Here is a 25398-nt window from a genome sequence, read left to right as displayed (position 1 = left end):
AGTGCGGTTCTATGCGTGAAGCAAGATTAATTAAGCATGATTAGACAGGGCTTCAGACTGAAAATACGACGTTATAGTCAGTGAAAGCGAGAGGTGGTTTTTGTTTCTTATGCTCGAGGTTTATTTGCAATCGTCTTATTTAACAATTCTGTAAATAAAGTGCAAATAGTGAAACTGGGTGTTTCATTAACATGGACGTCTTAATCCGTGTCCCAATTCTGATATCTTATCAATGTGATTAAGGTTCTTTTCGCAGGTTGTACTTTGACGAACAAAGAAGTTCTGGCAGTTAGCCTAATTATCCAGGTAAATGCTACTTTCACCACATAATGTGTATAACCCCTGATGAACCATGGACCCTGCCAAGATAAAATGGTTTGGATGTATTAACAATACAGGTAGCAGGAATGTAGTAGGTCCAACCACAACGGAGTTGTATCCAGAAAGAGGCCAGAGTAGACCACAGTCCATGAAGAGCGGCAACAGCCTTTTCCAGTAGCTGTACGAGCAACTGTCTGAATGACTCACTGATTCGGTCTTGCAGCATTATCCAACATTCTGTTGCTACGCTGGTACCGTGTATGGCTGAAAGCAAGGGGAAACTACAGGCATTGCTTTTCAATGGTGCATACAGCGCTGCTGTGTGGCTTAATGATGGTGTCATCCTCTCAGTTAAACTAGGCCCTCGTTCACATCTCCAAACAGAGATTACTCAGGATGATGTGATTAGGGAAATCAAAACTGAAGTTATACAAGAGGAGGGTGGAATGTCAGCTAGGCACATTAGACAATTTAAAAAGGGAAATGAATAAGTTGAAGTTAGATATAGTGGGAATTCGTTAAACGTGGTGGGAGGAAGAATAGAACATCTGGTCAGTTGGGCACAGGATTATAAATGTAAGATCAGACAGAAGTAAGTCTAATAATGAATAATAAAAATAGAAATACGATTAAGCTACTATGAGCAGCAAAGTGAACACATTATCACAGCCAAGACTGATATACAGCCAACACTCACCAAAGAAATACAAGTTTGTATGCATTAGTTTATATATCAGTTAGATCCGCAGATGACGAATAGATTGGAAGAATGTATGAAGAAATAAAAGAAATTATTCAGTCAGTTAAGAGACCTAAAAAAATTAATTGCGATGGGGGACTGGAACTGGATAGTAGGAAGAGGAATAGAAGTAAAAATAACAGGATAACAAGGACGGAGGGAAAGGAATGAAAGAGTAACTCGAATGGTGGAATTTTGCACATAGCAAAATTTGCTAATTGCTAACACTTCGTTTAAGAATCATGAAAGAAAATTGTGTGCATGGGAGAGACCTCGGGAGACAGAGTTATATACTGAGTTTGTACGGGTATGACACAGATTTTGAAACCAAATTTTAAACTTAAAAAATTTCCAAGGTCAGAACTAGAGTGACCATAATTTACTTGTTACGAACAGCAGGTTAAAAGTATAGAAATTGTAGTAAAGTATGCAATTAAGAAGATGGTATCTTGGCAAATAGAAACAACCAGAGGTTGTCCAGCATTTCAAAGGTAAATAAATGTAAATGTCGTGTGACTAGGGCCTCCCGTCGGGTAGACCGTTCGCCGAATGCAAGTCTTTTGAGTTGACACAACTTCGGCGACTTGCGCGTCGATGGGGAATGCTGATGATTAGGACAACACAACACCCGGTCCCTGAGCGGAGAAAATCTCCGACCCATACGGGAATCGAACATGGCCGCTTATGATTGACATTTTGTCGCGCTGACCACTCAGCTACCCGGGGTGTACTATTTCTAAGGTGACATTTGGTAATGGCTGGCTGAAACAAAGGAAAAGAACAGAATAGAAACTGCATGGGTAACTTTCACAGATTAGGTAGGAAGGAAACAGAGGATCAAATAGGTATAAAGCCACAGCCTATCAGAAATTCTTTGGTAATGTAGGAGACACCGAAGCAGCAAATGATGCAGGCACAAGGTAATATAGAAGTCTAAATAATGAGTGACAGAAAATGCAAATCGGCTAAGAAGAAATAGCTAGAGGATAAATAAATACAAAGCTGCAGAAGCATGTGTGAGTAGGGAAAAGATAGACACCTTTATAATAAAAGTTAAGAGACCTTTGCACAAAAGAGAAGCAGCTGTATGAATATAAGGAACTGAAATACTAAACCAGTACTAAGCGAAGAAGGGAAGTTGAAAAGTGGAAGGAATGTTCAGAAGCGCTATTCAAGGGAAATGAACTTGAAGACAGTATATTGAAACGGGAAATGAAGTTAATCGGTACGGAGATCCGATACTGTAGCTAAAATCTGATAGAGCACTGAAAAACCTAAGCTGAAACAACTCTCCTGGAGTAGACGACATTCCCTCGGATTATTGAGATCCTTGGAAAAGCCATCCATAATGAAATTATTCCATTTACTGTTTAAGATATACAGGAAAGATGAAATAGCATCAGAATTCAAGAAAAATGTAAAAATACCAGGATGTAGGGGCTGACAGGTGCGAATATTACTGAACCATCAATTTAGTTAGTCATAGTCGCACGATACTGACACGAATAATTAACAGAAGAATGGAAGATACATAGAACCGAACGTCAGGGAAGGTCGGTTTGGGTTCCAGAACAATGTAGGAACATCTGAGGCAGTACTGACCCTAAGAATTATCTCAGAAGTTAAGTTAGGCAAACCTATGCTTATAGCATTGGTAGCATTAGACAAACCTTTTGAAAATGTTGACTGGAATTCACTCTTTCATATTCTGAATGCAGTAGGGATAAAAAGAAAGTCATGTAAGGCCATTTACAACTTTTGCAGAAACCAGACTACAATTGCAAGAGTCGAAGTACATGAAAGGGAAGCAGTGGTTACAACGGACTGAGACAAGGTTGTAGCCTATTCTTGATATTATACAAGTTGTACAAACAGCAACTAGTAAAGTAAATCAAGAAGAAATTTGGAAAGGGATTTGAAGTTCAGGGGCAAGAAAAAAAATCTATGTGATTTGTCGATGACATAATATTTCCGTCAGAGACGGCAAAGGAATCGGAAGAGCAGTTGAACAGAATGGATAGTGTATTGGAAACGATTATAGGATGAACATCAGCAACAGTAAAAGTAAGGGTAATGAAAAGTTGTGGAGTTAAATCAGATTTTACTGATAAAATTGGGTTAGAGACGAGACAATAAAAGTAATAGATGAGTTTTTCCATCAAAATAACTGTTGACGGCTGAAGTAACAAGAAAATAATTTCCGACGAAGAGAAATCTGTTAACATCCAATATAATTTTAAGTATTACAAGTCTGTTCTGAGGACATATATCTGAAGTGCAGCCTTTTTTGGAAGTTAAATATGGATGGTAATCAGTTCATACAAGAAGAGAAGAGAAGTTTTTGAAATGTGATCCTACAGAAGAACGGTGAAGATTAGACTGGTAGATAGAATAACTACTAATAAGATACTGAATGAAATGGAAAAAAAGCAGGAGTTCATAGCATAAAATGACTAATAGAGAGGATCAGGTGGAAGGACACGTAGTTAAGCATCAATGGATCGTCAATTTGTTAATGGAGCGAAGTGTGGGAGGTTAAAAATTATGGAGGGAGACCAAGGCATAAAAACAGTAATCTGCTTCAAATGGGTGTAGGCAGAAATAGTTATTGAGAGATGAAGATACCTGCACACAATAAGACAGTGTGGTGAGAAGCATCAAACCAGTCTTCAGACTAAAAACAGTAGCAACTATGATGCGTAAAAATTTGTCTGTAGCACAATATTTTAAGCAATTTTTCTTTTTCAATTAAAAAACATTTTTTATTTTTGTCTTCTCTGCTATGAAAATGGCGCTGTTTTGACGCCTGCAATCCTTGTCATTTTACAACATATTCAATTCATTACAGTCTTTCATATTAATAAAGGTGTTCTGTAATTAACTTACAGACTTGTTTACTGATGGATCATATGAAAATGTGTGATTCGCTGAAATGCTCTGCATTTTTAAATTTTTAATTGTGTATAAAGCTAGTCTTACATGAAGTGTTCACATAAGTCTCCAGTGACAGAGTACGTTCTGGAGTGGAGTAGAGGTCGGCCTAAGCTGTGAGAACTGATGAAACTTTGCCATATGAATGATCTCTTATCATACGAGACTGATACCAGACGTTTCTGCTTTTTAATTCAATTGCAATGTTACTCAAATATTCTCTGAGAACCAATTTTGCACTAACAGTTGTAACACTGTAATTCAACACACACTTTATTCTGCAACATACTTCTCTGGACATCAAACTACGTTGACAAAATTTCTGTAGGGATCGTTATTTCAAAGCAATAGTATTACATTGGTCACTTTGTTCACAACCAAAAGAATACTGATACTGGTGAGAACGATGCCGCAAATGTGCACTGAATGTAGTAATTTCTAAACTCATATGAATTTTGCTGTGAAAAATGACTGTATCAGATTCTATAGACGAATATAAAAATATGTTTATTACAGAAATAATGCAAAGCTGAGAGTTACAAAATGTATTACTGAAAAATATCACATATGTATTAACAACATTTGGTGTCTAAATGTAATGCTGACATTTATTGCGAATATATCCAGACACAAGCACGAACAAAAAATATACAAAGCTCACAGGTACCAAAATCTTAAATGAAATATATTATCTACTAGGTGACAACATATTATGAAAAATATAATACGGCCATGTAGTGAGAATACATCCAAACAGAAGGAAAGGCAAAACAAAAATTTAAAAACGGTTCACTGATCACCAATAAGAAGTAATGCAACCTAAAATGTCATGACGAGAACTAACAGCGTTCATTAGTGATTCTGAATGTTACACAGCCACAACACAATACTCACATATATAAGAAAACATTCCACCAACTGTTTCTTGTAAAATAAGTTATCGCTCTCCTCATATATAAAATAGCACCAATTACAGTCATATTTATGACATACATTGATTATTCTCTGTATAATATATATATATATATAATATGTCCTTTGTGGAGATTTATAGGGTTTTAAAACACGAAATGAGAAAAAATTGCTTATAACACAAAAAGCAACAGCACATTTAAAAAAGCAGTCTTCAGATGCAATAAAATAAATATTTTGTAAAGAAATATTTTTCTGTGCATTTGCAAACATTGAATTATGTATGTAATTATTTTTACATTTATTTTTTTCTAGAAGTGTAGCGAAGCCAAATTCCTGAGACAGGATTCAGAAGGAGAGAACGTTTAGTCCACTCCAACTTCTGAACGGTACGATCACAGGGTTCGACAGTGTAGTGACTGAGCAAACTGGCTAGTCCCATTTTCGTCTGCATGAGGCCAAACCGCATACCTGAAAAAATATATAAACAATATGTTAGTCGCTTATGTCTCAGTTAACGTAGCGTTCGCAGAATCCATCGCAATCTTTCCGCCCCTTTAACATTATTCCGACACACACATACGCACACACACACACACACACACACACACACACACACACAATATTCTATACTGGATTTTAGACTGAAAAGGCATTTGAACCCTGAAATGGGACTAAATTTATAAAAATTGTGAAATTTTTTCCAGCTTTGCGCTTTTTTAATCCCGGAAGAGGCAGTAACATTTTTACACAGCAAACCTAACTATGGTGTGTGAGAAAGACAAATGCTGTACCTTTATAATATTTCCTCCTCTTCTAATTCATCCACGAATCATGCGCTGAGAGGACAGTACTTTTCAGTAAACGCTGTTGTCTACAGTATTATTACAGTCATTATGCGAAAGATAATTGTGAGTAGGTAATATGCTCCTTCAATTGCCGTGTTCTGAAGACTCGGAATTGTAAGCGTAAACCTTTCGGTAATACACATCGCTGTTCTCGTGCCTGGAGTTTCTTGGATATTTCTTCAAGAACCAAGTACATAAATGAAAGTGAAAGGAAACAGAATGCGGTACACACAGACGACATAGCACAACTCTCCAGTGTCAGTGTAAAGAGCAACCTTCATGACACACGAATTGCTTTCATGATATTAGGTTGGTGCGTAAGTTAGTAGCACTTTTATTTTGCATGGTGGTATAGCGGTTGCTATGGGTTTATTTGTCCATTGTCATTTTTTATTTGCAAATCACTGTTGCTATCTGAGTTTACATATTGTGATGTTGTCATTTGTAGATAGTGAGTGGAGGTGTGGACGCTAGAAAATGAAGTGCTAAGCTGAGAAATCGGAACATTTCAAACTTATTCTCCTGTTAGAGTTCAATAGAGGGGCGACAGCAGCGGAGGCAGCCAGAAACATTTGTGGCTTTTTTGGGAATAATACCATTGGACAGAGCACGCCAGGAAAATGGTTTTCTATTTTAAGGAGAATCATTTTAACGTTAGGAAGACCTCTGTGCTTTGATGAAGATCGTTTAAATGCATTAGTGCAAAATGATCCACATCGCTGTACTCTGGAAATGGCAAATGTGATGAAATGTGATCAGTCAAACATCGTGCTACATCTGCGTGCATTGGGGAGGATATAAAAATCGAGTGTATGGGTACTGCATGCTCTAAGCCAAAACCAGAAAAATCGACGGGTATATGTATATATGCACCTTTGCATATTCATCGTCAACTGGCTCGTGAACAATACCGTCTATACCCATCCTGTATCGTCACTGGTAAGGAGAAATGTTGTCTTTATGGTACATAAAGAAAAGAAAGGAATGGTTGAGCCCGAACAAAGCAGCAACTCCCCGAGCAAAGACATGCGCGCATCCACAAAAGACAATGTTACACATGTGGTGGAACAGCGACGGTGTTGCGTACTACGAATTGCTTCCCTGAGGTGTAACCATCAATGCTCACACTTATTGTCAACAACTGAGACGTCTTGAAGACAGACTCCAAGAACAATGACCAGGAAAAATAGCGTGAAGTTATACTACTCCACGATAACGCCCGCCCGCATTCGACAAAAAAAAAAAAAAAAAAAAAAAAAAAAAAAAAAAAAAAACACTGTAAGGAGAAGTGTTGGGAAATCATTGCGCATCCACCATATTCACCTGATCTTGCGCCCTCAGATCTTTACCTTTCCCGCCCTCTGTGGAACAGCCTTCAAGGAACTTCTTTCCCGGAAGGAAAGTGCGGCCCGAACATGTCTCGACGAGTTGAGTTCTTCACCTCAAACCCACGTGATTTCCGCAGTCGCGGAATCGAAATGTTAGTCCAGTCTGGTGGGATGTTGTAAATCGTGAAGAAGAATATATACTATTGATAACGAAAGTCTCTGTTATGTATAGCTGTTGTATTTGTTAAAACTTACGGGAAAACGTTTCGAATTTATGCACCAACCCAATAAATAAATCTTTTTTTTATGTAAAATGAGTAAGGATAGACTGTTCCTGTTTTGAATGTGCACTCCCAGATTGGTTTGCGAAGTTCTGTAATCCTTGACATCTACCCTCTTCACTTCAGAATAACTACAGCATTATAGACTGATATGCCAGAACATTATGACCATCTACCTAATCGCCGGTATGTCCACCTTGGGCACGAACAACAGAGGCAACGCGTCGTGGCACGGAAGCAATGAGTCCTGGTAGGTCGCTGAAGAGAGCTGGCATCACATCTGCACACAAGTCATCTAATTCCCATAAATTCCAGTGAGGGGGGCGATGAGCTTTGACGCCACGCTCAACCACATGCCCGATGTGTTCGATTTGGTTCAGATCTGGCAAGTGAGTGCCCTAACACAACAACTGGAACTCTCAACTTTGTTCCTCGAACCACTCCATCTCGCCTTGTGGCATGGCGCATGATCTTGTTTAAAAATGCCACTGCCGTCGGGGAAACACGATTGTCATGAATAGGTGTTAGTGATTAAAGCCTCTAATACTCTATAATTGGCACCATATTGTTTAAAACTGGGAAACGTTGTATTTCACGTCATCAACACCCTTTCCAAAATCTATTAATATGATACATGATTACTTGTCTTTCAAAAATATGTCACCTATTACTAGAAGCAGTGCTGTAATTAACTCCCAGTGAACTAATCTGAAACCTGTCCTAATCTGCTTCCAATTGTCTCTGCATTCCTCATTGAAGTATTTCATTACTAGAATATTTTCAGGTGTGTTACGCTGTGCTAATTATGTGGTACGTTTCCTGTTCATCTACTCTTCTTTTCTTCTGAAACGAAATATTTTTTTTTTAAATCAAATGTAATTTCTCCCGTTTCAGACATTAAAATTCGTTCTATAAATGTTACTCCACACTTTGACATGATGTCCGGAATAGACCCACTAAAATTGAATCAACACCTTTAGTACCTACTTTGTGGAGGGTACTGGGCGGTTTTTTAGGTTACACGCAGAAAGAGCGTCAGTATAAAGGGTGAGAGGCAAACACAGTAAGGTAGGGTAGCAACAGTCGGTATTGTAGTTGTAAACTTTCGTAGTTGTGTTGGGAAAAAAACAGAGCTCCAAGCGCTAATAGAAAGCACTAAAGCTCAGATCGTTATAGGTACAGAAAGCTGGGTTAAGCCAGAAATAAGTTCAGCCGAAATATTTGCAAATAATCTAACAGTGTTCAGAAACTATAGAATAAATACAGTTGGTCAGTTGGTGGTGGAGCGTTGATCGCAGTCAGAAGTAGTTTTCCTTGTAGTGAAACTGGAGTAGATAGTTCCTGTGAACTAGTATCGGTATAAGCGTTCCTCAAAACCGGAATAAATTAAAGTCGGTGGTAGGCATAACACGTCGTCCGAAACCTTACTGAATGCGCTCTCAGAAAATTATTTTCAACTGTTAGTTCAGGAGTCCACCCAGAGGGTAAATGGTTAAAAAAATATTCTTCACCTCTTAATAACAAATAATTTTCAACTAATAGGGAACAGTTTCACAAGTACAAGGATTAGCGAGCACAAGGTTGTTGTAATGAGACTGAATACTATAACATCCAAACTCACCAAAAATAAAAGCAAAATACATTTATTTATAAAAAAAAAACAGATAACAACTGGCTTGACGCTAGGAGGCAGTGTCCACTCCTTCCAGTCTGACGATGTAAGCGTAGACTGGATGTCGTTTGAATTGAAAGAAACAGTATCGACGGCAGTTGAGAGACATCTGTATACCAAATAAGCTAATAACAGATAGTACCGATTCCCCATGGCACACAAAACATGTCAGAGCACTGTTGCAGAAGCAACGAAAACAACATGCCAGATTTAAAAGAACACAAAACCCCGAAAATTGGCGAAGTTTTACAGAAACTCGAAATTTAGAGCAAACTTCAATGCGAGGTACTTTTAATAGTTTCCATAACGGAACTCTGTCTCTAAATCTGGCAAACAACCCACATTAGTGATAAGACGCAATCAGTACATTCGCTGCACTATAACAATGGGAATGTTATTGATGACAGGGCCACAGAGAAGGGTTCCTAAACAGTTTTCCCCAATTATTTCATCGAAGAAGACGAACTAAATACTCCGGAATTCGAATCAAGAACAATGGCCACCTTGAGTAACTTACAAGTAGATATCCTCGGTGTAGCGGAGCAGCCTAAAACAGTACCGGTCCAAATTGTATAACATTAAGGTTCCTTTCAGAGTATGCTGATACAATAGCTCCTTATTTAGTAATCGTGTACAACCGCTTCCTCGACGAAAGATCTGTACCCAAAGACTTGAAAGTAGCACAAGTCACAAAAATACCCAAGAAAGAAAATAGGAGTAATCCGCCTTCTTACAGGCACATATCATTAAAGTCGATTTGCAATAGGACTTCGGAACATACACTGTGTTCGAACATTATGTGTTAATTCGAAGAAAACGATTTATTGACAAACAGTCAAAACAGATTCTGAAATGTCGTTCTTGTGAAACACCAGCAGCACTTTATTCTAACAAAGTAATGAGTGCTATCAACAAAGGATGCCAAATTGGTTCCATATTTTTAGATATCCAGAAGACTTTTGATACGGTTCCTCACAAGCGACTCCTATTCAAATTGCGAACCTATGAGGTATCGTCTCAGTTGTGCGACTGGATTTTTAATTTGCTGTCAGAACTGTCACAGTTCGTAGCAAGTGACGGAAAGTCGTTGAGTAAAACAGAAGTATCATCTGGCGTTCCACAAGGAAGTGTTATAGACAGACATTCTGCTGTACCTGATCGACATAAAAGATTAAGGATACAATCTCGAGATGCCCTCTAAAACTGTTTGTAGATTGTTGAAGCCATTTACCGCCTTGTTAAGTCATGAGACGATCAAAACAAATTGCAAAATGATTTAGATAAGGAGAAGTATGGTGCGAAAAGTTGCAATTCACTCCAAATAATGAAAAGTGTGAAATCTTGAGTATGGATACTAAAAGGAATCACCTAAATTTCGGCTACACGATAAATCACACAAACGTAGAGATTGTAAATGCAGATGAAGATTTAGGGACTACAACCATGATTAGTTTAAATTGGAACGAACACGTAGATAATGTCGTGAGGAAAGCAAACAAAGGAATACGGTATATTGGCAGAACACTTAGAAAATGCAACAGATAGACTAAAGCGACTGCATACAATACGCTCGTCCGCCCTCTTCTGGAGTACTGCTGTGCAGCGTGGAATCCGCATCAGATAGTACTAACGAAAACATCGAAAAATTCCAAAGAATGGCAGCTCGTTTTGTATTACCGTGAAAGGGGTGACAGAGGCCACGGATGGGCTACGCGAATCGGGGCGGCAATCAGTAAAACAAAGGCATTTTTAGCTGCGGCTGCACGTCCTCATGAAATTTCAATCACCAACTTTCTCCTCAGAGACTGAAAATATTTTGTTGGCGCCCACCTAACAGGGGGATACGATAATCATAATAAAATAAAAGAAATCACAGATCACACGTAAAGATTTAAGTGTCCGTTTTTCCCACACTCTTTTCTAGAGTGGAACAGTAGAGAAATAGCTTGAAAGTGGTTCGATGAACCCTCTGCCGGGTACTTAAATGTGAATTGTGGAGTAATCATGTATATGTAGATGTACTGAATTCGTGCAAAGCTTTCTTGAAATTTAGAGGCTAGGACTGAATCTACCTTACCACAGTCTTATACCAAGTCTTCAAGACAACTATAAAGTTTCACCAAGTGCTGTTCCCATCTTCTTTCCTGCTCTTACCCAGCTACCTTTCTTATATCCACTTATTATTGTCCTTGTTCTGTGCTCTTTAAAATGATTGTTTTAATACCACATGAACAGTAGCTATACTGTCTTGTTCCAGTTGGTTGCCTGACTATGGCGCAAGTCCTCCGTTCAATTTTACCTATCTTTTCTACGATTAGCGAATTCCGTTGCATTAAAAAATATAAACAGGATCTTGGCTCAATGAAACTAAATGAGATATGGAAATTGTAAAGAAGTTCCACTTTTCTTTATTTAGCGCTTTCCTCGAGCAATCTACAGCCGTGAGAAGCGGAGGGTTCATCGAGTTTTCCTGAGTCTGCCACTGTTTTCTCTCTCCATTGCAGCGCCTCTTCTAGCGTCTTGCTTGACTGATCTCTTATCCGGTTACCTCTTCCACTAAAGGTGGAAAACAAATTTCCTGTATTCAAATGACATGTCTAGGGCACTCAATCATTGCTCTTGGATAGTCTTCCTCTGATACTTTGTGCTTTTCTTTACTTTTTTCCAAATAGCTTCGTCTTGTGTTGTTTTCTGTATTCTTAGTGGATCTCGTTTCTGGTGTTCGGATCTGACTTTTGCTCGCTCATTTACATTGCAATATTAGAAGTCGTAAGTCAATTCGGTATATAGATATGTCTATACAGAATTATTTTTATCGCCACGGATATCTTCCTTGTTAAAATTGTGTTTGACTGTACTGAACAGACAACCGACTTCTTCAACGATTTCCACCATTGCTTCTTTCCTGTTTCGATTCAAGCTATTAAATAATTGTAATTATTTAAATTTGTCTATATATGCCAACTGAAATTCATCCACCACCATTTCTTCTACTCTTCACTTGCCCCACTGACACGCGATGCTGCACTGAGGTTTTCTTCGTTCTGATAACTGGCATTATGTCACTTACAAATATTAAACTGAACAGTGGAACGGGCACATCAACAGTTGAATGGACACATCAAATAGTTTCCCGTAGATGGTTCCTTTACTTGAATGCTTCTTTACTCAGTCGAGGCTTCTTACAAAAAATAACAGAGTACAACTGTTTTAAGAGCACGGCAACTAATTTAAGAGGTTACTCATTGAAAAAAGAGAAATTTGGAAAAAAGAAAAGAAATAAAACCATGGAAATGGAAATGGGACCATGAGGAAACAACATAATAAATGGTGAGATAAAGAACGAGTTACTTAAGTACTGGCAGTAAATAACCGTGGAAGAATCGTACGGAAAATACTACCATATAACAGACAATTTCGTGGCAAGTAAGCTAAGACAATCATAAAATGTTATTTTTTACTGGTAGCAACAGTAGAGAGGACGATATTACGGACGCATAAATATTATAATACGTAAGACAATCGGGAATGTTTGGCATAAAAGGTATGAACAAAAAAGAAATAAACATCTTTCAGTGACTATGGTTAGTACTTGTCGAAGACCTACACGCCACCAGTAATGTTTCGGCAAAACGATGCAGAAAGCACGTTTATTATTATGTGATACGTGTAATTATAGTGTTAGCATTTGAGACAGCCACGTACCAATGCAAACCCGTGGTCCGTCGCCGAAAGGCAGATACGCAAAAGGGTGCCTCTTGCTCTTCTCCTCTTCTGAGAAGCGTTCCGGGTCGAATCGCTGGGGATCAGGATAGTGCTGTGGGTCGTAGTGAACGGCCATCACTGGTATCAGGACCATGGTGCCCTTCTCCAGCACCCACGGCCTGTCTGGCACGGTGTACTCCTGCGTCACAACTCGGTTCAGCATCGGCAGAGGCGGATACTTGCGAAGAGTTTCTGAAAATAAAATACCATATTGTAGAGTACGTTACTGGAATTCTTGCTTCCGTCGTAGTTGCCTTCCCTATTATTTTACCGCTGCAGATTTTGCATCTCCACAACCGACTGATTCTTAGCAACATACAACTTTACCTTTCAACAGCTTCTCTGTATCGAAGGATGTGGCACAATATCACGACAACAGTCGCACCTGCTTCCTATCTCATACCTCCAGTACTAAGACATTTTCAAATGCTTGCAGTAAATATTGATTAACAATTCTGAAAACATGGAAGGAATTTTTGCACTGCTTAAGTCTGGAGATGGCGAATTTATTCATAGTTCGACCAACCCCATTAACGATTCGAGTTGTTGAGCTAAATTACTTCAAGCAACAGTATTTATTTATTTACACGTCAAGTTCCGTATGACCAAATTGAGGAGCAAATCTCCAAGGTCATGGTACTTGTCAGTACATGAAATTACAACATAAAAGTAATAACTGATAAAAATAAATGTTTATGAGCGCGAAAAAAGTCAGTCCACAAGTTTAAGTAAACGCAATCAACAATACAATAAGAATCAGCTTAATTTTTCAAGGAACTCTACAACAGAATAGAAGGAGTGACCCATGAGGAAGCTCTTCATTTTCGATTTGAAAGCGAGTGGATTACTGCTAAGATTTTTTAATTCGAGTGGTAGCTTATTGAAAATGGATGCAGCAGTATACTGACAACCTATTTGCACAAAAGTTAAGGAAGTCCGATAAAAATGCAGGTTTGATTTCTACCGAGTGTTAACTGAGTGAAAGCTGTTTTTTTCCTGGGAATGAGCTACTCTTATTAACAAGAAATGACACTAAGAAATATATATATTGAAACATCAATCTCAAAATACCCAGACTCGTGAACAGGGGTCGACAAGAGGTTCGTGAACTTACACCACTTATTGTCCGAACCGCCCGTTTCTGGGCAAAAATATCCTTACAAAATGGGAAGAATTACCCCAAAATATAATACCATACTACATAAGCGAATGAAAATAAGAAAAGTAGATTAATTTTCGTGTCGAACGATCACTCACTTCCGATACCGTTCGAATAAAAAAAAGGCAGTATTAAGTCTTTGAACAAGATCCTGAACGTGGGCAGTCCACGACAGCTTACTATCTATCTGAACACCTAGAAACTTGAACTGTTCAGTTTCACTAATCATATGCCCATTCGGTGAAATTTAAACGTCAGATTTTATTGAATTGTGTGTTAGAAAATGTAAAAACTGAGTCTTACTGTGATTTAGCGTTAGTTTATTTTATACAAGCCATGAACTTAGGTCACGTACTGAACTATTTGAAACCGAGCCAATGTTGCACACAACATCCTTTACTACCAAGCTAGTGTCATCAGCAAACAGAAATATCTTAGCGTTACCCGTAATACTAGAGGGTATTATTTATACAAATAAGGAACAGGCGTGACCCCAACACTGATCCTTGGGGCACCCCACCCTTGACAGTACCCCACTCACACCCCACATCACAGCCGTTATCAGCATTGTGAATAATGACCTTTTGCTGCCTGTTGCTAAAGAAGAGGTGAACCAATTGTGAGCTACTCCCTGTATTCTGTAATGGTCCACCTCATGTAGCAATATTTTGTGATCAACACAAGCAAATGCATTAGTTAAATAAAAAAATATGACAAGCGTTCGGAACCTTCTGTTTAGCCCATCCAGTGCCTCACAGAGAAAAGAGAATACAGCATTTTCAGTTGTTAAACGACTTCTAAAGCCAAACTGCAAATTTGATAGCAAATCGTGTGATATGTAATGATCAATTATCCTTACATACACAGCCTTTTCAATGACTTTTGCAAACACTGATGGCATAGAAATAGATCTAAAATTATTTACATTATCCCTTTCTCCCTTTTTATAAAGCGTCTTTACTACTGAGTACTTTAATCGCTCAGGCAACTGACCATTCCTAAAGGAAAAATTACAAATATGGCTAAATACAGGGCTGACATGTACAGCACCGTACTTTAATATTCTGCTAGACACTCCATCATAAACATGAGGGTCCTTAGTCTTCAGTGATTTAATTATTGACTCAGTCTCCATCTTGTCTGTATTACAGAGGAGTATTTCAGATATCAATTTAGGAAAGGCATTTGCCAAGAAAGTTATATGATTTCCTGTAGGAACTAATTTTTTATTTCTTCACCAGAAATGCTCAGAAAATGATTGTTAAATTCTGTACATATATCTGATCTGTCATTAACAGAAATATTTTTACTAAAAACTGACTTTTTATCATGGACCTTGTGATTCTGATCAGACACTTCCTTCACAACTGACCATATGGTTTTAATTTTGTCCTGTGAATTAGCTATTCTATTTGCGTACCACATACTCTTTGCCTTCCTAATAACATTTTAAACACCTTACAGTACTGTTTGTAATGGGCTACTGTAGCTTGATTGTGACTACTTCTAACATTTTGATATAATTCCCGCTTTGTTCTACAAGATATTACTGCTAGTACCCCGTTTAGAATGTTCTAATGGAAAGCAACTCTCAAAGATCATGAGAAATGTGTTAAGGAAAGCATTGTATTAATCATCTATGTTATTGGCACTATAAACATCCTGCTACCATTGTTCCATGACAAGGGCTAAAAAACTCTCTACTGTTCTGGGTTTACTTTCCTACATAGTTTGTAATTAAATATGACATTGATTTGAATACAAAATCCCTTTAGTGTTAAAATTTGTGCGTCATGGTCTGAGAGGCCATTCACGCTCTTACTAACAGAATGCCCTTCTAGTAATGAAGACTGAATAAAAAATATCGTCTATGGCTTTGCTACTGTTACCCTGCACCCAAGTTGGAAAAAACACACAGTCTGCATCAGAGCATAAGAATTTAGGAGATCTACCAACATCCTTTTTCTTGCACCATCATATACAAAATTAATATAGAAGTCAACACATATAAGTAATTTCTGGTACTTCCTACAAAGTGAATCAAGAACCCTCTCTAGCTTGAGCAGAAATGCTCCAAAGTCAGAGTTAGGAGACCTATAAACAATAAGAATTAGAAGTTTTGTTTCACTAAATTCAAATGTCCCTGCACAACATTCAAATATCTGTTTAGTGCAGAGCCGTCATACGTCTACGGACGCAAAAGGAATACTGTTTTTTACGTACATAGCCACTCCCCCACTGCACAAGGAACTCCTTGAAAAACAGCCAGCTAATCTGTATCGTGGTAAAGGAGGCCTCTGAATTGTCAAATTATTTAAGTGGTGCTCTGATATACCAATTACTTCAGAGTCAACATCTATAAGCAGTTCACTATCTTTATCTCTAATACCTCTTATATTTTGATGAAATACGCTAATTCCTTCTCTACTTGGAATTATTACGTCCTCTAATGTTGAGTCTTTAGTTAGAGGGACTTACTTTAAGCAGGTATACCTATCAGCTGACATCAACCTAAAATTGGTGCATCTCTAACACCAACTGCTAGAGGAAATTTTCCATGAGTGATTCCACCACCACCCACTGCACTTTCAACTATAAGCTTTGCCAACCTCCCCTTAACAAAACTTTGAGGTGCTGGCCGTACCTAGTGAAACCCGATCTACTGATAGACTCAACTGGCACCACTGAAATGTGACCCATGCCCTCTGCCTTCAGCGCCCTCTCCAGCCCCATGTTAACGAACCCAGCCACATTAAGATGAGGCCGGTCATGACGCTAAAACAGTTGCACGAAATGCAGATTAGTGCCACCAGTTTGAATAGCTATCTTTACCTGGTCACCACCTACATCCTATTCCCCATCCCTATCAATACTGTTCCCTGCTCCACCCACTATCACTACCTGATCCTCCTTCGTAAAATTCCTACAAAACTCCCCTATGCTGTCAGTCACTTGAGCCAACCCATCACTAGGCTTCACAATGCTGGTGACCTGGTACTCACTCCCCAACACTTCCTGCAACTGCTGGCCCACACCTCTACCGTGAGAACTACCTAGCAGCAGAACCTTCTTATTTCTGCTACACTTTGCATCTAACCTAGTCCTCCTAATTGCTGAGGACTGCTGCATGTTCCCCACATCTACAGCTACACGAGGCTGCTCTTCACTCAGCTCTGACAGTTGGTCAAATCTATTGCATATACGCAAAGTAAAACTGTCTGGATACCTCCTCCTCCTAGCTGCCTTCTTGCCAACTGCCAGTATTCTGACTCTATTGAAAATACAGGGTGTTTCAAAAATGACCGGTATATTTGAAACGGCAATACAAACTAAACGAGCAGCGATAGAAATACACCGTTTGTTGCAATATGCTTGGGACAACAGTACATTTTCAGGCAGACAAACTTTCGAAATTACAGTAGTTACAATTGTCAACAACAGATGGCGCTGCGGTCTGGGAAACTCTATAGTACGATATTTTCCACATATCCACCATGCGTAGCAATAATATGGCGTAGTCTCTGAATGAAATTACCCGAAATCTTTGACAACGTGTCTGGCGGAATGGCTTCACATGCAGATGAGATGTACTGCTTCAGCTGTTCAATTGTTTCTGGATTCTGGCGGTACACCTGGTCTTTCAAGGGTCCCCACAGAAAGAAGTCACAGGGTTTCATGTCTGGCGAATAGGGAGGCCAATCCACGCCGCCTCCTGTATGTTTCGGATAGCCCAAAGCAATCACACGATCATCGAAATATTCATTCAGGAAATTAAAGACGTCGGCCGTGCGATGTGGCCGGGCACCGTCTTGCGTAAACCACGAGGTGTTCGCAGTGTCGTCTAAGGCAGTTTGTACCGCCACAAATTCACGAAGAATGTCCAGATAGCGTGATGCAGTAATCGTTTCCGATCTGAAAAATGGGCCAATGATTCCTTTGGAAGAAATGGCGGCCCAGACCAGTACTTTTTGAGGATGCAGGGACGATGGGACTGCAACATGGGGCTTTTCGGTTCCTCATATGCGCCAGTTCTGTTTATTGACGAAGCCGTCCAGGTAAAAATAAGCTTCGTCAGTAAACCAAATGCTGCCCACATGCATATCGCCGTCATCAATCCTGTGCACTATATCATTAGCGAATGTCTCTCGTGCAGCAATGGTAGCGGCGCACAGGGGTTGCCGCGTTTGAATTTTGTATGGATAGAGGTGTAAACTCTGGCGCATGAGACGATACGTGGACGTTGGCGTCATTTGGACCGCAGCTGCAACACGGCGAACGGAAACCCGAGGCCGCTGTTGGATCACCTGCTGCACTAGCTGCGCGTTGCCTCTGTGGTTGCCGTACGCGGTTGCCCTACCTTTCCAGCACGTTAATCCGTCACGTTCCCAGTCCGTTGAAATTTTTCAAACAGATCCTTTATTGTATCGCTTTTCGGTCCTTTGGTTACATTAAACCTCCGTTGAAAACTTCGTCTTGTTGCAACAACACTGTGTTCTAGGCGGTGGAATTCCAACACCAGAAAAATCCTCTGCTCTAAGGAATAAACCATGTTGTCCACAGCACACTTGCACGTTGTGAACAGCACACGCTTACAGCAGAAAGACGACGTACGGAATGGCGCACCCACAGACTGCGTTGTCTTCTATATCTTTCACATCACTTGCAGCGCCATCTGTTGTTGAAAACTGTAACTACTGTAATTTCGAAAGTTTGTCCGCCTGAAAATGTACTGTTGTCCCAAGCATATTGCAACAAACGGTGTATTTCTATCGCTGCTCGTTTAGTTTTTATTGCCGTTTCAAATATACCGGTCATATTTGAAACACCCTGTAATTATGTGATATTAAACGCCTTTCCCTTCTTAATGCACAAGCACGTAAGTTACAGATTTTGGCCCACAATAAAATCATTGTGCAACAACAGTGGTGCATTGTCATACGCTGATGACCCAAAGAAACTGGTACACCTGCATAATATCGTGTAGGGCCCCAGCGACCATGCAGAAGTGCCGCAACACGACGTGGCATGGACTCGACTATTGTCTGAAATAGTGCAGGAGGGAATTCATGAATTCTGGGGTGGGAGGGGCGGAGATTTCTTCTGAACAGCACGTTGCAAGGCATCCCAGATATGGTTAATGTTCATGTCTGGGGAGTTTGGTGGCCAGCAGAAGTGTTTAAACTGAGAAGAGTGTTCCTGGTGTCCCTCTGTTGCAATTCTGGACGTATGGGCTGTCGCATTGTCTCGCTAGAATTGCCCAAGTCAGTCGGAATGCACAATAGACGCAAACGGATACAGGTGATCAGACAGGATTCTTACGTACGTGTCACCTATCAGTGTCTATCTAGACGTATCATTGGTGCCATATCATTCCAACTGCACACGCCCCACAACATTACAGACCCTCCACGAGCTTGAAGAATCCCCTGCTGACATGCAAGGTCCATGTATTCATGAGGTTGTCTCCATAATCGTATACGTCCATCCACTCGATACAATTTGAAACGAGAATCTTCGACTAGGCAACATGTTTCCAGTCATCAACAGTCAAATGTCGGTGTTGACGGGCCCAGGCGAGGCCTAAAGCTTTGTTTCATGCAGTTATCAAGGGTACACATGTGTGTCCCATCCACGTGAACACCATGTTCAAACTCGCTTAAATCTTTATAAGCTGCCATTGTAGCAGCAGTAACAACTGCGCCAGACACGTGTTGCCTTGTATTTGCGTTAGCGACCGCAGGGCCGTACTCTGTCCACTTACATATTTCTGTATTTGAATATGCGTGTCTATAACAGTTTCTTTCGTACTTCAGTGTAGGTATTAGGAACGTAACTGTCCTTATGATTTCTGGTGGCGAATGTAACGCCGTTTCTTCATGTGTAGACAATGACTATAGTAATGATGCATTAACAGACAAACTTCTCGATCAGGCTAATGAAATTACGAGACATACATAGGCAAAAAGTAATGGTTTTATTCGAACGTCACGCGGAAACTAGTTCGATCGAAAGAATGCCGGTGAAACGCTTGTGTAATCTGACTGCACATAAACGAAATAGAAATCCGTCGCAAGAAAACGCACTGCTTATTTCAGAACAGCAAATTCAAACGTTTCTTTCAATATCTGGTCGCAATAAGTGAAAATCATGTGCAGTTTATGTGATTATGTAGAAATAAATATAGTGTCTGTGTTTAAGGTTTATCCAATGTCACCCTTTTTACTAAATTGCCGGATCTTTTATTATGCGAATGACTTAGCCCGGATGAACGAGATTCCACAGTACATGAAAACACGCATGGGCGAGTCAGTTTATTTTCGTGGGATTGGCGCTTAGTTCGGTCGTCGTTTAAGACAACAGTTTTCAGAAAAAACGGATCAGATTCCTTCTACACGTCATTAATTTTAAGTACATTTTTGGATATTTCTTTGAACATTGCCTCTATCGTTATACCGTTAGTCACTCAAACTAATGTTTAACGACCACAATATTGTTGCGAAGTTGTAATACAATGTCATTTTTTTTCTCAGGAAGGCAGTCTCTACATGAGGTTTGCCTACTTTATTCTTAGAAAGGGCAAACAATGAACTTATCTGCAGACTATTAACGTTCGTTTATCGTTGCTTGGTTTCATCATGAATTCACATCTCATCTAGAAGGAACAAGGCGTCTAAATGAGTACCATACAATACTTTAGGTGTGACACGTTGGCCTTTGTTGTTTTCAGAAAGTATTGGCTATAGTAAAGTGTTACTGGTACAGTAATGTGCAATATTAGCAATTGATCTAGTTCAGACTCTTTGACATAAAACGTAGTAGACTTGCTTACCTGAAACAACTTTGTCGAGGTAAGGCATGTTCATGACGTTGTCGTATGTAAGCTGGCCGCCAGATTTTTGCAGTGCCTCGTCGACTTCCTGTTGCAGTTTCTTCTGGACGCCTTGATGGAACGCCAGTTCATGTAACGCGAAGCTCATGGTGGTCGACGACGTTTCGAATCCCGCCAGCAAAAACACCGCACACTGCGCGGTCAGCTGTCCAAGGGTCAGCTTTATGTCCTCTGAAAAAAGAAAAGAAAAGAAAAATACACAGTTAGTTCAATTACCTTCTTTATCCTATTAATAACAGAAAATTGGAGACATTTACAAATATACTTTGTTATACAAGAATGGGTAACGAAAATAACGCGGATTTGTAGTAAGAGGAATAGTTTCTTCTGCAGTCAGAATAATGTCTTTTAGAAGTTGTTCAACATTTAAGTATTCTTTTTTACAAATGAATTTTGTACTCATTTTCTCTGGACAACTTGTGTACGTCAAACGTTTTGTGTCAGTATTGGTTCTTTTTTCTAAATAACGCCCTAACCTTGAATTTAATGACAGATTATAGTGCTCTGAATCTATACCAGGGCTCCTAATAAATTTTACACTGATTACCTCCATTGCAGAGTGTCTACTTATAGCACAGTGATCGAGGAGTTTTTCGCCACAAATCGGATTTCGTGATACCCACGTAGTTTGTTTTCTAGAAAGTTTGTTGAAGAATATAGATTTTAATATTATGTTATGATGCCTGCACAAGTTCATTGGTTCTTTTATGTGGAGGGAATTTTAGGACTATGGAATTGAGTTGATGTTCTTTGTCAATTTGTGCATTAAATTCTCCAAGTAGTAATATTGTGTTTCTCGACGGAATGAGATCTACAGTGTTTGACACAATTTGCCAAAAAATTTTCGTTTACTTTTTCTGTGATCTGATTTTCTCATTTGTTGGTACTTGTGTATTTAAAATAGTGTAAACTTCCTTCGATTATTTAAATGTTAGTGTGTAAAATTTTTCATTAATTGGCATAATTCTGTTATTGAGTTTAATATGTTTCGTTTAGAATGAAACACGTTCCAAAGTGGGGTATATACTTCATAACTCTATTTTCGTAACTTTTATATTAATTTAAAAATTCAAAACGAGAAAACTTCATGAAAAATTCTTAAACGATATAATTTGATAAAAAAATAATACCAGGAAAATATAGAGGAGGAACAATATTTATTCTGAGGATTCTGCTCACATCTACCGAACTGCCGTTTCAGTTCAAAAGACTGCAGTTTCCAGTAAGATTAGCATTTAGCAGCACTATAAGCAAGGCACAAAGACAAAATATATGATGTTGTTGTATTAGTTTCACAGAATCATGCTTTCCTCTCTGTTAGTTGGATGTAGCTTGCTCTAGGGATGGGAAACCCAAAGAATTTATGTATCTACCCACCAAATAACAAGATGAAAAATGCAGTGCCTAAGCAATTACTGTGATAGATAAGTTAATTAGGAATGAAATATAATGAAAACAAAGCAAAATTTTCATACACTACATTAAATACTGCTGTGTTGAGAATGCGACACGGCTGCCAGCCAGTATTGTGTGGCCTTTAGGGTCTGAATGCAAATTTAGTTTTGTTGTGTTTCGAATTGTGCTGCGTGTGGTGGATAATATAACTGGACAACTTGCCGCATGTCTATATTACCATACGTAGCGCCTGTGCTGCTGGGAAAGGGGCTAGGTAAGATATTTCTACTTCCGAGTTCTTTGCAGGATATTATGAGAAAGTTGATAGCTCCTTTGTATGGGTTCTTAAGAGGTCCGCAATATTTGTTAACGTTGGTGAACAGCTATATTCAATCTGCCTGTTTAATTCTAATGTAATCGTAGAAAAATGGGACAGTACGTCTGCATTTATATGACTACTTTCCAATTCACACTTAAATGCTTGAGAGAGGGTGCATCGACTCACCTTCACACCATTTCTTCTCTGCTCCCGTCTGCTTAAATTTTTCCGTGAGAGCTCTGATTTCTCTTATTTTATACGATGGTCATTTCTTCTAGTGTAGGTCAGTGATGGTAAAACATTTTCGCATTCGGGAGAGAAAGTGAGTGACTGAAATTTCGTGACAGGATCTCGCCACAAAGAAAAATGCGTTTGTTTACATAATTGTCGACTCGTATATGATATCCGTGAGACTCCCTTCCTTACTTCGCGATAACACGAAACGAGATGCCGTTCTTAGAATTTTTTCAGTGTCCTCCGCCAGTCAATTTTGGCAAGGATCCCATACTGCACAGCAGTACTTTAGCAGAGGACGGACAATCGCAGTGCAGCAGCCTCTTTAATAAACCTCCTGCGTCTTCTAAGCGTTCTGCCAATAAAACGGTGACTGTTCCAATATAAGTTGATCGACAATTGGAATCCCTAACTACTTAGTTGAAATGTTAACCTTTAGATTTGTGATTTACTGTGTAACCGAAATTTAGTAGATTCCTTTTAGTACTCAAGAGGAGACCATACGCTTTTCGTCACTAAGAGTCAATTGACACACTTCAAATTATACAGATTTCTTGTCTAAATCATTTTGCAATTGGTTTTGATAGTCTGGTGACTTTTGTAAACGGTAAATGATACCATCATCTGCAAACAAACGATCTAAAATGATTGTTCAAGTGTCTCCTAAATTGTTTATGTAGATTACGAACCGCAAACACTTCCTTTGGAAACGTCAGATATCATTTCTGTTTCACTGGATGACTCACCCTCAAATACTAAGAACTGTCCCCTTTTTGACAGAGGGTCACAAATCCATCCGCACAACCGAGACGGTACTCCAAAGACACGCACTTCGACTGCGCCTTAATGCTGTTCGTCTGCCAAGATGGACATAATGAATAAGCCATATATATATACCGGTGTGCCGGTGTGTCAGACCCACCATACTTGCTCCGGACACTGCGAGAGGGCTGTACAAGCAATGATCACACGCACGGCACAGCGGACACACCAGGAACGGCGGTGTTGGCCGTCGAATGGCGCTAGCGGCGCAGCATTTGTGCACCGCTGCCGTCAGTGTCAACCAGTTTGCCGTAGCATACGGATCTCCATCGCAGTCTTTAACACTGGTAGCACGCCGCGACACAGCGTGGACGTGAACCGTATGTGCAGTTGACGGACTTTGAGCGAGGGCGTATAGTGGGCATGCGGGAGGCCGGGTGGACGTACCGACGAATTGCTCAACACGTGGGGCGTGAGGTCTCCACAGTACATCGATGTTGTCGCCAGTGGTCGGCGGAAGGTGCACGTGCCCGTCGACCTGGGACCGGACCGCAGCGACGCACGGATGCACGCCAAGACCGTAGGATCCTATACAGTGCCGTAGGGGACCGCACCGCCACTTCCCAGCAAATTAGGGACACTGTTGCTCCTGGGGTATCGGCGAGGACCATTCGCAACCGTCTCTATGAAGCTGGGCTACGGTCCCGCACACCGTTAGGCCGTCTTCCGCTCACGCCCCAACAACGTGCAGCCCTCCTCCAGTGGTGTCGCGACAGGCGTGAATGGAGGGACGAATGGAGACGTGTCGTCTTCAGCGATGAGAGTCGCTTCTGCCTTGGTGCCAATGATGGTCGTATGCGTGTTTGGCGCCGTGCAGGTGAGCGCCACAATCAGGACTGCGTACGACCGAGGCACACAGGGCCAACACCCGGCATCATGGTGTGGGGAGCGATCTCCTACACTGGCCGTACACCTCTGGTGATCGTCGAGTGAACACTGAATAGTGCACGGTACATCCAAACCGTCATCGAACCCATCGTTCTACCATTCCTAGACCGGCAAGGGAACTTGCTGTTCCAACAGAACAATGCACGTCCGCATGTATCCCGTGCCACCCAACGTGCTCTAGAAGGTGTAAGTCAACTACCCTGTCCAGCAAGATCTCCGGATCTGTCCCCCATTGAGCATGTTTGGGACTGGATGAAGCGTCGTCTCACGCGGTCTGCACGTCCAGCACGAACGGTGTTCCAACTGAGGCGCCAGGTGGTAATGGCATGGCAAGCCGTTCCACAGGACTACATCCAGCACCTCTACGATCGTCTCCATGGGAGAATAGCAGCCTGCATTGGTGCGAAAGGTGGATATACACTGTACTAGTGCAGACATTGTGCATGCTCTGTTGCCTGTATCATGTGCCTGTGGTTCTGTCAGTGTGATCATGTGATGTATCTGACCCCAGGAATGTATCAATAAAGTTTCCCCTTCCTGGGACAATGGATTCACGGTGTTCTTATTTCAATTTCCATATATATGGTGTTACAAAAAGGTACGGCCAAACTTTCAGGAAACATTCCTCACACACAAATAGAGAAAAGATGTTATGCGGAAATGTGTCCGGAAACGCTTAATTTCCATGTTAGAGCTCATTTTCGTTTCGTCAGTAGGTACCGTACTTCCTCGATTCACCGCCAGTTGGCCCAATTGAACGAATGTAATGTTGACTTCGGTGCTTGTGTTGACATGCGACTCATTGCTCTACAGTACTAGCATCAAGCACATCAGTACGTAGCATCAACAGGTTAGTGTTCATCACGAACGTGGTTTTGCAGTCAGTGCAATGTTT

General features: G+C 40.2%; 1 protein-coding gene across 1 annotated transcript in view; it reads right to left on the bottom strand.

Annotated features, from left to right (window-relative positions):
* Positions 1-4472: 4472 nt before the first annotated feature.
* LOC126272859 (probable cytochrome P450 6a14) overlaps positions 4473-25398 on the bottom strand; it is a 117389-nt gene continuing 96463 nt past the window's right edge. Inside the window, exons 5-7 of the mRNA XM_049976073.1 lie at positions 20786-21016; positions 12738-12989; positions 4473-5374 (exon numbers count right to left, since the gene is read on the bottom strand). Of these exons, the coding sequence (XP_049832030.1) occupies positions 5205-5374; positions 12738-12989; positions 20786-21016 (653 nt within the window). The 3' untranslated portion in view covers positions 4473-5204. The remainder of the gene's footprint in view (positions 5375-12737; positions 12990-20785; positions 21017-25398) is intronic.

The sequence above is a fragment of the Schistocerca gregaria genome, chromosome 5, assembly GCF_023897955.1.
Source record: "Schistocerca gregaria isolate iqSchGreg1 chromosome 5, iqSchGreg1.2, whole genome shotgun sequence".
NCBI classification, from domain to species: Eukaryota; Metazoa; Arthropoda; class Insecta; order Orthoptera; family Acrididae; genus Schistocerca; species Schistocerca gregaria.
Note: the sequence above shows the minus strand (reverse complement) of the source record. Positions and strands in the feature narration are given on the sequence as shown.